An 11,717-nucleotide genomic window follows, 5' to 3' on the forward strand; every position below is an offset into this window, starting at 1 on the left:
AACTCAATTGGCAAATTAGCTTGAAAATGCAACGCTCTTGCCACATTTAGAATATGTCGATGCTTTCTCTCCACTCTACCATTTTGTTGGGGTGTTCCTACGCACGAAGTCTGATGTATAATCCCAACACTATCAAAATAACTTTTCAAACATGTGAATTCAGTCCCATTGTCTGTCCGAACAAATTTAATTTGTTTGCCAAACTGACGGTGAACCAAGGCAACAAAATTTTTTAGGATCCCGGGAACTTCACCCTTAGTCCGGATTAAATAAACCCACACAGAACGGGAAAAATCATCAACAATTGTCAAGAAATAATAAGCACCGCATAGAGCAGGAACACTATAAGCACCCCACAAATCACAATGAACTAACTCAAAAATTGAACTTGCTTTATTAGAACTTAAAGAAAAAGGTTCACGAGTTTGTTTGGCCCGGAAACAAACTTCACAGTGTCTATTATTCAAACTACTACCATCTTCAAAATTAGGAAGAAAATTCATAACTGTAGGTGATGGATGCCACAACTCTGCTTGCGATAAACTGAAAACATTATTGATTTGCATGGATTCTGCCTTCTTCAAGAAGTAAAGTCTCCCCCGTTGTTCACCCGTTCCAATCAGCGTCTTCGAGGTGCGGTCCTGAATAACACAAAATTTGTCAGTGAATTGAGCATGATAGGGCGAATCAGCCAAGAGTTGAGATATATAAATTAAATTGCAGTTTAATTTAGGCACAAATAAAACTTTCTGCAGCCTCAATTTTTCACCAAGCACCATAGTGCCTTGCTTTGCTGCATAAGTTTCTTCTCCATTCGGCAGCCCAACAGGACATGGTTCAATTGTCCTCACATTCGTCATATGATTGAGTGTCCCTATCATATGGTTTGACGCTCCGGTGTCAATAATCCATGGTAAGTTACCTGAAAGACGTTGGTTGGTTTCAGGTTTATGGACACTAAGAGCTGCCAAAAGAGCACTCCATTGTTCCTTTGAAAGTCCTCCAATAGCAGTCTGTTCTGTATTTGTCATCGAGACAGCTTAAGAAGGGATTTCACCTACAGCAGCTTGGGCTACATTGACTCTTGGTGTTGCACTTTTTCCTCGTCCAATCTGTTGTTGAGTGCCCCGACTTCCACTTCGACCATTAGATCGTGGTTTAGCACCCCACCAATCAGGGTATCCAATGAGTTGAAAACATTCGCCTGTATCATGCCCGGTGCGGTGGCAGTGTCCACATGTCACTCCATCCTTTTTGCCCCCCCCCCCCCCCCCCCCCCCCCTCTTAGCGTAACACGATTTCCTTGTCCTGCTCGCATTACATAGCTTACGGGGTCTGAACGATTGTCATGTGTACTCACTATCGTCCTTGCTTGTTCATCTTGAACAACCATATGATAAGTTCGATTGAGATTAGGTAATGGGTCTTGACTCAGAATATTGGAACGAATGGTATTGTACCGTTCTCCATCAAGGCCCATCAAGAACTGATGAACTCGTTCTTCTTCCTTTCGTTTCTCCAATTGGATGCTCAGACTGCATTTACACCCTCCACATGTACATACAGGCACCCGTTCAAGGTTGTTGAGTTCGTCCCAGAGCAATTTGAGACGTCCAAAGTAATTTGCAATTGACTCACCATTCTATCTACAATTTGCTAAGGCTGAACGCAATTGTTGAATATGAGGCCCGTTAGCGATTGAGAATCGTTGTTTTATGTCGTCCCATAGATCCACTGCTTTTTCTTTAAGTGTTATAGTAGACCGTAGAGTAGGCTCAATAGTATTCAAAATCCATGAGACAATCATGGAGTTTACTGTCCACCAATCTTCCAAATCTGGTGAGTTTTCTGCAGGTTGTTGAATGCTTCCATCTGCAAAGCCAAACTTCTTTTTGGCCCTAAGAGCTATGCGAATGGCCTTCACCCATTCATCATAGTTTTCTCCTTTCAATTGAACCTGGGTGATTAGACTACCCGGGTTGTCATTGGAGTTCAAAGCATAAGAAGAAGCTACGTAGGTGATGATAGCAGCCTTCTTCTCACTCTCTGTTTCTTTGTTTGAAGGCCCTGATGCCATAATAAATCAAGAGTTTTGAATGAAGGGAAAAATCAACCTTGCCTTTCAAATTGATAAAAATATAGCACATATATACAAAGAGGGTTGTCCTCTGCTCCAAGAAAGCTAATGACAGAAAAGAAAAAATACAAAGCCAAGGAAATAAAATACCAAAAGATCAGGAAAGAAAAGGAAACGAATAGTTACAACCAAAAATAACATTGCTAATATTCTATATTCTAATAGTAATCAAGAAAGAATTAAATAATGGGTGTATGTAATATAAAAACTTTTTGTTGATTTTGGTTCTGAGAGAGTGAGTGATAGATGTTAATTGACAAAGAGTATGTACGAGGTCGAGACGACAACAATGGAGATGATGAAAATGGCCTGGGTTAGGTTGTTGGTTTTGTTTGAGAGTGATGAAAATTATTGTAACCGAAAGTAGCAGTTTTACGCAAAAAAATGATCGGCAGAAATGTTTGTTTTTAGCATTATATACCAGTCCCAACACTGGCCGTTAAATTAGTTATCCAACTGTCAAATTTGTTTGCTGCATGCAATGCCACCGAAAAAGAAAATAATCTTAGGAAGATAAGATTATAGATTTTAATACATATATAAATAGTTTTGAAATTACTTATAATAAGATAAAAAAGTTATGGATATCCATAGTAGATTTCAGTATTTGATAAAGAAGTATGCAATGTGTTTTTAAACGTCCGCATACTAAAAGTAAGTATAAGAATAAATCGGATAGGGAATTTAGTAACTCCAACCTACTAAATCAATTGTCTATCCCTACATACTTGTTGACAATAATGGCTAAAATACTAGTTGCTTTGAGAACAAAACCAACCAATTCAAAAGTAAATATATCATATCATTAATGAGTAAGGCTAACATTCCTTTACATACTATTATCTCTCTCTCATTTTATTTGTCATCTTTCTCTTTCTTTTTTTTTTTTTTTTTTAAATTTATTCTAAAACAATATCCACTTTTAAATTTAAATACCATCATTTTTTTCTTTACTATTCTTAGTTTACCCTTTATTTCGTTTGACTTTTTAGAATGACTTAGGGGTGTAATCAAGCTGAGTTGAGCTCAAGCAGCTAAATTTAGTTCAATCCAGAGCCAATTAAAAAGTTAATTATTTAAGTTTTCAAAGGGGTACTATTTTTTTCTGTAACTTAGAAAAACAATTTATTCCTTTCTATTCAAATTCCAAAAGGAAATGCATTCTCTATCAATTACTTTTTTAAAGATGCCTTTTGCCAGAAAAGAGCAAAAAAAAAAATTAAAAATCTGAAATGAATACACAATATAGCCATTTCTATGCGGACTTTTTTTGGAGAGACTCACAATTTATGGTCTCGTTTGAATGCAGGACACGGTGGAGTATAAAAGGAGAGTTCGACAGCAGGCTAAGCAATATATACCCTCCTCTAGTCTAAAAATATATCTGGCTTAATATGGTTTAGCTAATTGTCCAATAGTGGAGTAATGAGGACCAAAGTAAAATATTCATAGTTTGTTTCGAATTCGCCCAATATATATTCTTGGGTGAAAATAGGAGTATTATATAGTATAATTGATAAAATGAGTTTAATCAATTATGTTTTATGATGCATGTTATCATTGCTTAAATTTGAGTAAATAATTGTCTAATTAATTACCCTGCGACGCACGTGCGATTCGCGTGCGATGCACGTATAAAATTTAAGATTAATATTTGATGCACCGTCGGTGTATATATGCTATACACCAGCGGTGAATGAGGAAATGACAGATCATTAAAAAATAAAATTTCTTTTATAATAGTTTGAGTGTAGAATCAAAGGTACATTAATAGTTTGATGTAAAGATAAAGATAAATTTATTTTTAAAAAGGTACATTAAATTCTCACAACATCTTTTAAAAACGTACATTATAAAAATAAATTTATCTTTATATTAATGTACATTCATAGAATCAACCATATGAATTTATTTTTATATTAGAATTCTTTAAAATTTCCATTATAATAGTTTGAGTGTAGGTAGAAATTTCTTTAATTGATATCTAATAATAGGAAATTTATTTACATTGTTAATTTGAAAGTTTCAACGGTGCAATCTGTTTTTTTTTTTTTTTTTTTGAAAACCAAACAAACTGCATTCATCACAACAAATCACAAATACAACTGGGTGGAATAATATCTCACACACCAAGGACAGAGGATGAAACTGCCGCCCGCGCGAGAACGTGAGCAACATGATTCGCTGACCTACGAACATGGCTAACAACAACGTCACCAATAACACGAGCAAGTTCACGACATTGCTCTAAAACTAGCTAGACCAACATATGATAAATCTAAAGAGACAGAATTATAGTTCTTGCAAAAGTTCAAGCAGTCTGACTCAATAGTTATGTGAGACACATTTCGTTCCTTCAACCATGCCAGTGCCTCCTTTACGGCCATAGACTCAGCAACATACGGATCCCGAGCACAATGTAATAACCCTCCATAAGCCGCTATAAAGTCTCCAGAATGATCACGAATAATAGCACCAAATCCCAACCTGTCACCTAGAAGCGAAGCATCCACATTACACTTGAAGCGCCCAAATGGTGGAGGAAGCCATGTGCTCGTAGAAGATGCAGCCAGTTGGTCAACATGAGCAGTTGTGCTATACGTCTCACTCCATAATGCCACCAAATTTTCATCTTGGCATAAGATCATTGATATAGTCCAATCTTTAGAGTTCCAAAGTTTGTCATTGCGCACTAGGGGTGTAAATAAGCCGAGCTACTCATGAGCCGCTCGCGAGCCGCTCGATCAAAGCTCAGCTCGAGCTCGATCAAAATCGAGCTCGACCCGAACTCGAGCGGCTCGTTTAATAATCGAGCTCGAGCCGAGCTTAATTATTCTAAGCTCGTGGCTCATCGAGCCGCTCGCGAGCCTTATATAATAATAATAATAATAATAATAATAATAATAATAATAATAATAATTAAATTTCTACCCTTCTAATCTTCTATTGCTTCCCAACTCCCCATTCCCCACGCCCTAGCTCAGGCACTTAGCTGACAGAAGACGAGACACGAAGACAGTCGAGTAGTCTCCGGTTTCTGTCAATTTACTTAGCCGACAACTACCAATTATGTATGGATAAAATAAAACAAAGTAGTTTATTTTTAATTGGGACATGAATTTAAAATCAAACAGGTCAAATTTGAGGTCAAAATCAAGCCTGAACTCGAACCCAAAATCGAGCTGCTCGAGCTCGCTCGAAAATTGCCGAGCTCGAGCTCGAGCATCAGTTGTTGAGCTCGATCGAGCTCAAGCCGAGCCTTCCTTAACGAGCTCAAGCTCAAACCAACCAAAGCTCGAGCTCGGCTCGACTCGTTTACACCCCTATTGCGCACCTTCCAAAGGGTCCAGAACCGTGCCAACATATGCCACTCCTTAGACAAATCATGCAGATCAAAAACCTCTTCTACAAAAGCAGACAAAGAACGACCATTTGAGGTGATTGCATGCCCCCAAACCTGGATCGCAAGTGGACACTCACAGAAAAGATGAACAGCCGATTCCACATCTGAAGCACAAAACAAACATCCACCTCCAGCAAAAACATGCTTTCTGCGAAGATTTTCACGTACAGGAAGGGCGTTCCTCATGCAACGCCAAAGAAAATTTTTAATGTTAGGTGGTACTTTCAAGCTCCAAAGCCGATTCCATTGGGTGAACTCCAAGGGGGATTGATGATCGATAGCGTTGGATGTTTGAATCTTATACCATGGCTAACAGTATATTGCCCTTTCATATCACCCTTCCAGCACCAACAATCACTAACAGGAGTGTGTAAAATACGAACCACATCTGCTTCACAAAAAATGTCTCTGAGTAATTCTTCATCCCATGTGCCATTATTAGTTAAAAGATTACAGACACGAGTTTCTTTCAATTCCTCCACACAGTTTGTATGTAGATTCGGATCATCAATATCAGCAAGCCATGGCCATTCCCAAACACGTGTATCATTACCGTTTCCCACTCTACGTATCACTCCTTCACGTAGTAGACTTTGGCCTGCAAGGATGCTACGCCATATGAAGCTTGGATTATGTCCAATGGCAGCCTTTAAAAATGTTGTCTGAGGAAAATATTTAGCTTTCAGAATGCGGCTTACAAGGGAGTTGGGAGTTGTCAATAATCTCCATCCTTGTTTTGCCAAGAGTGCGACATTAAAGTCGTGTAGGCGCTTGAATCCCATCCCACCATTAGATTTTGGCATTGATAACTTATGCCAACTTAGCCAATGAATGCTCCTAGAATTAGTGGATGAGTTACCCCACCAGAACCTGTTAAGAATTCTTTCAATGGCATCACAGAACGATGAAGGCAGTAGGAAAACAGACATGGAAAATATAGGCATTGATTGGGCTATACTCTTCACTAGTACTTCTTTTCCGGCTCTGGACAAAAGTTTTTTATTCCAACATTGTATCATGTCACGTATTCGTTGTTCAATGTAACGAAATACTGATGTCTTGTTCCTGCCAAGAAAAGACGGGAGCCCAAGATATCTCCCAAAATCCTCAGTATGACAAACGCCGAGAGAAACTGTTAATTGAGCGCTAACAGCAGGTAGAACATTCGCACTATAAGTTACACTCGATTTTTCAAAGTTCACTTTTTGTCCAGAAATCGCCTCATAGTATTGCAGACATTGTTTAATATAATCACTGTTACCTCAGTAGCATTCGCCCGGAAAAAAAGAAGACTGTCGTCTGCGAAAAACAAATGTGAGACTGTGGGTGCACCTCGAGCCAACTTTATCCCATGAATGTTTCCCATAGACTCTTGACGTTGTAATAGCAACGATAGCCCCTCAGCACAAATTATAAAAAGATATAGCGATAAAGGGTCCCCTTGCCGGATTCCCCGAGTTGGCGTAACAGCACCTGCATTTTCACCGTTAACAAGAATGTTGTAAGTAACCATGGTGACACACATCATGACACGATTTATCCATTCAGTATCAAAGCCCAGAACGACAAGAATATTTCGTAGATACAGCCATTCCATCCTATCATATGCCTTCGCCATATCAATTTTCAAGGCAGCATAACCAGTAAGCCCTGCACGTTTGGTACGTAAAAAATGGCCTACTTCCCCAGTAATAATAATATTATCAGTAATTAAGCGATTAGGTACAAAAGCACTCTACATTCAAAAAAAAAAAAGGTACAAAAGCACTCTGAGTAGAAGAGATAATATCATCAAGCACCACTTTTAGTCTGTTGGCAATCACCTTTGCTAGGATTTTATATATCACACTGCACAGAGCTATTGGACGCAAATCCGAGACATGTTCAGGGAGCCGTTTCTTTGGTAATAAGACCACATTAGTCTCATTTAGACCGCCAGGGATGTAACAATTGGTAAAACAGTCACTGATAAATTTAGACAAATCATAACCAATAATTGACCAAAAAGCTTGGTAGAACGAGGGTGTCATACCATCGGGACCCGGCGCTTTATCTGGGGCCATAGAAAATAAGGCCTCTTTTACCTCTAAAATATCAATTGGTCTTAGCAACTGTGTATTCATTTCTTGCGTGATACGTGAAGTTACTCCATTTAGGATATCTGCACCATTAGAAGAGCTTTGGAAAATATCAGAATAATACCCCATAATTAAGTCACGCATGTGGTTGCCTACCACCCAATCGCCTGCCTCATTCTTCAAACGGTGAAGATAATTAGATCTCTTTCTTTGACTAGCAAAGCGGTGAAAATATTTTGTGTTAGAGTCTCCTCCCTTTAGCCATAGCCATAGTTGCTTGGAGCGTTGCCTCCAATATATTTCTTCCTGAGCAAGCAATAACCGAAGTTCAGACGCAGCACTTTTATACGCAGACACATCAACAGAGTTCCTGCTGCCTCTCATAAATTCTAACCGATCCTTGAGGCGCTGAATGCGTTTACCAAACCGCCGAAAATGATCCCTCCCCCAGTGCCACAAACGTTGTCCACACTGATGCAGTCTTTGAGGAAAGCTTAACTCATGGGTCTGTATCCAAGAAGCTTCAACTACCTGTTTACAATTCGAATCAAGTAACCATGCAGATTCGAATTTAAATCGTCTACAATGTCTTCTAACCAGTCTATTCAGGGCCGTTCCTATCATTTTATAGGCCCCGGGCAAAGTAAAAACAAGGGCCCTTAATATATAAAGTTAAAATGTTTATGTATATAACCAAGAATTTTGTGGTCCAATTGTATCAAGTTTCTCTTATGTAGGAAGTAGTGAATTCGAACCTTAGTGGAGGTGTATTATTTTGTATATATATGTGGGTATACCCCCAATTGAAAATAATTCAAGGATAACTTCGAATTTTATCGACATATAATTTTTTTAAACTTTATTTTTTAAAAAATCAATTGGACTAATCCTGGAATAGTGCTCATTCAAACTTTGGGTCTTTATATGAAGTTTAATAATAAATTAATTTAATATTCTCTAATATATACGGAGTATCTATTAATTGAATTATTATATTAAATGATTGTAATGGTTAAGTGGATTTAATGTTAAATAGTAATTTTGAAGTTGTAGGTTCAAATCTTTGCTCATGTAAGAATTTTTTTTTTTTTTCTCTTAACTTTATCAAAAAAGTAAAATTTCAAATTAGGGGCCCCTTTCAACATTGGGCCCTGGACGGGTGCCCATGTTGCCCGCCCTTTTGGGCCGGCCCTGGGTCTATTGTGGGGATCAAAGAAAAGAGCACTGTGGTCCGATGAAACAGTGTTAAGATTCCATACAGCACCGTCGTCAAAGAGATCCAACCACTCAGAGGAAACAACCACGCGATCTAATCGTTCTTCAATCCAAGAATCCGAACCATGACCCTTCTGCCAGGTATAAGGATAGCCTTGCATGCCAATGTCAGACAAATCACAGTCCTGTAAAGCTTCATTAAAACCACGTATAAGATTGTCAGGGTGTGCAATTGATCCCCTCTTTTCAGGATGATTAGCAAGATCATTAAAATCTCCAATCACCACCCAATGGAGTGATGATTTAGATTTTAAGTCACGTAGGAGATCCCAAGATTGATGTCTTTGTGATCTATCCGAGAAACCATAATAGCATGTTAATCTCCATGGTGTTATTCCTGCAATAGTCACCTCAACATCAATATGGTTGTTGGAGTACCCAATCAACTTGGCCATATCTGAGTCCTGCCAAAACAAAGCCAATCCACCACCCATTCCAACTCTATCAACAGTAAACAAACCTTCATAACCCAATCTAATCCGCACACGTTCCAACTTAGATTTGAGAGCCTTGGTCTCCATTAAGAAGACGAAGTTGGGTAGTTCTTGAACTGTTCCAGGGCCACTCAAACCCTGACAGTTCCAACTAAGAGTACTCATTAGGTCGGGCGAGCCTAGCCATCCAGACCCGCCATACACGAGTTTTTTGGCATTTCTGCCATAACAAGGTCACACGAGGCAATGCAATCGGAAGTGGTTCCCTCATTGCGACGACGCTTCAGATCAGTCTGCAGAGTAAAGGAGTTCTCCGCCCCATCAGGAGTAGAAGTAGGGATCGCAGGAGTAGTTGGCACACACACCGGTTGGTCTGGCAATTCTGGGAGTAACCAGTTGGCTCCTACCGGTTTTGCATGTCGACGTGTACCAGCCCGCAACCATGGCCCATACGGATAGTTTTCAGGTTCAATGCCTTCTTCATAGACCTTACGACAGAACGAATCAGAATGACCAATAAAGCCACAACAGAAACAGAACGTTGTTAACCTTAATAATCTGTTAACATTATTAATCCGGTAAATAATTAAAAATTAGATATATATAATAATTAAATAATAAATATGTTTAGGAAAGTAGATATATTTTGTTAATTAGAAATAATAGAATTTCTTAAAAAAATTACAAGTCTTAGATATTTTGTAAAAAAAGACCCGGTTAATATTGATTTTATTTTTTAATGATACATTTATTTAATTATAAGATTATACTATTGGTTCAAAAGTATCACTCAATTAATTGAATAATATATGATTCATTTGTCTACGATTATCTTAAAAAAATCGATATGTAATTATATTATTACAAAAGTAAATATGAGAAAAAAAGAGAAATAATTTAATTGTAATTATTATAAAAATAAATACAACGATCTATGTTTAGCTTATATTATTAATTACCATAATAATTATTAGGCAATTATATTAATATATGTGCAATTATACTTTTATACCTTAAATATACCTCTTTTTACCATATAACATTTGTTTTTTTCTTCATATATCCTCCCCATATGAATGAATTAATTGTAACTATTATAGAAATAAATCTAATGATCCATGTATGTTTAATTGTAATTATACTAATAATCCTGTAATTATTAATATAATAATAATTATTAGTCAATTATACTAATATATGTGCTATTAATTAATTATTATAATAATTATTAGGTGATTATACTAATATTCTACAATTATATTTTTATAATTTGTGTGTGTGTATGTGTGTACATATATATATATATATATATATATATATATATATATATATAATAATAACAATCATATATGGTTATCATATAGGAACCCATCTTTAGGTAGGAACCTAGGAACCAATCTAAGCCATTTATTTTATTTAATCTACGGTTCATGTTTAATCATTTGTTAAAATGTTTTAATTTGCTGATTGAAGTATATTTTGGGTTAGGAGGGGTATTTTAGGCTCTTCAGTTTGGTAACGCGTGTGGGCGGTGAGTTTTTTTTCACTTGGCCTTCGCATTCTGTACGAGATAGACATAGTTGGACTCCTTCCTCCACGTTGTGATTCCTCACACCTAGATTGCGACACGCTGTTGCTTTCCACCGTCTCTGCTACAACTCTTCGTCTCAGATGGCCAATGGTGATGGAAGGAACTCAAATGTGCCCATCCGGGGACGAGGTCATCCACTGCTCGGGGTTTGTTTGTTTGATTTTTTGTTTGTTTTTGTTTAAAGTTTCGATTTCCTTTGAAATTAGTATGCCTATTTTAATTGTACATGAGTTGTAGAGTTGTTTGATTTTGCAAGTTGCATTCCGTTATTGGTGTTGTGTTGTATAGGGTTCTGGTTCAGCAAAAGCTAAAGGGAGTACATTGATAATTTTAAAAATTATTTTACTTTGATAATTTTCAAAATCATTTTGGAAGCTAAAGAGACTAGTTTGATAATTTTTAAAATCATTTTGGAAGCTGGAGAGAGTAGAATGATAATTTTGAAAATCATTTTGGAAGTTAAAGAGAGTACTTTGATAATTTTAAAAATCATTTTGGAAGCTAAAGAGAGTACTTTGATAATTTTGAAAATCATTTTGGAAGCTAAAGAGAGTAGTATGATAATTTTGAAAATCATTTTGGAAGTTAAAGAGAGTACTTTGATAATTTTAAAAATCATTTTGGAAGCTAAAGTGAGTAATTTGATAATTTTAAAAATCATTTTAGGAGGAAAAGAGAGTACTTTGAAATTTTTAAAAATTATTTTACAAGCTAAAGAGAGTAGTTTAATAATTTTAAAAACCATTTTGGGAGCAAAAAGAGTAATTTGATAATTTTGAAAATTATTTTGGAAGTTAAA

General features: G+C 36.8%; 1 protein-coding gene across 1 annotated transcript; it reads right to left on the reverse strand.

Moving 5' to 3' along the window:
• Window positions 1-4,371: 4,371 nt before the first annotated feature.
• LOC109185201 lies at window positions 4,372-5,726 on the reverse strand. The gene is made up of 2 exons (XM_019335182.1): window positions 5,423-5,726; window positions 4,372-4,769 (listed from the first exon to the last, which is right to left on the reverse strand). Exons 1-2 carry the CDS (start codon window positions 5,724-5,726, stop codon window positions 4,372-4,374), a joined length of 702 nt encoding a protein of 233 aa, XP_019190727.1.
• Window positions 5,727-11,717: the final 5,991 nt, after the last annotated feature.

This window comes from Ipomoea nil, unplaced genomic scaffold (assembly GCF_001879475.1).
Source record: "Ipomoea nil cultivar Tokyo-kokei standard unplaced genomic scaffold, Asagao_1.1 scaffold1317, whole genome shotgun sequence".
Classification (NCBI taxonomy): domain Eukaryota; kingdom Viridiplantae; phylum Streptophyta; class Magnoliopsida; order Solanales; family Convolvulaceae; genus Ipomoea; species Ipomoea nil.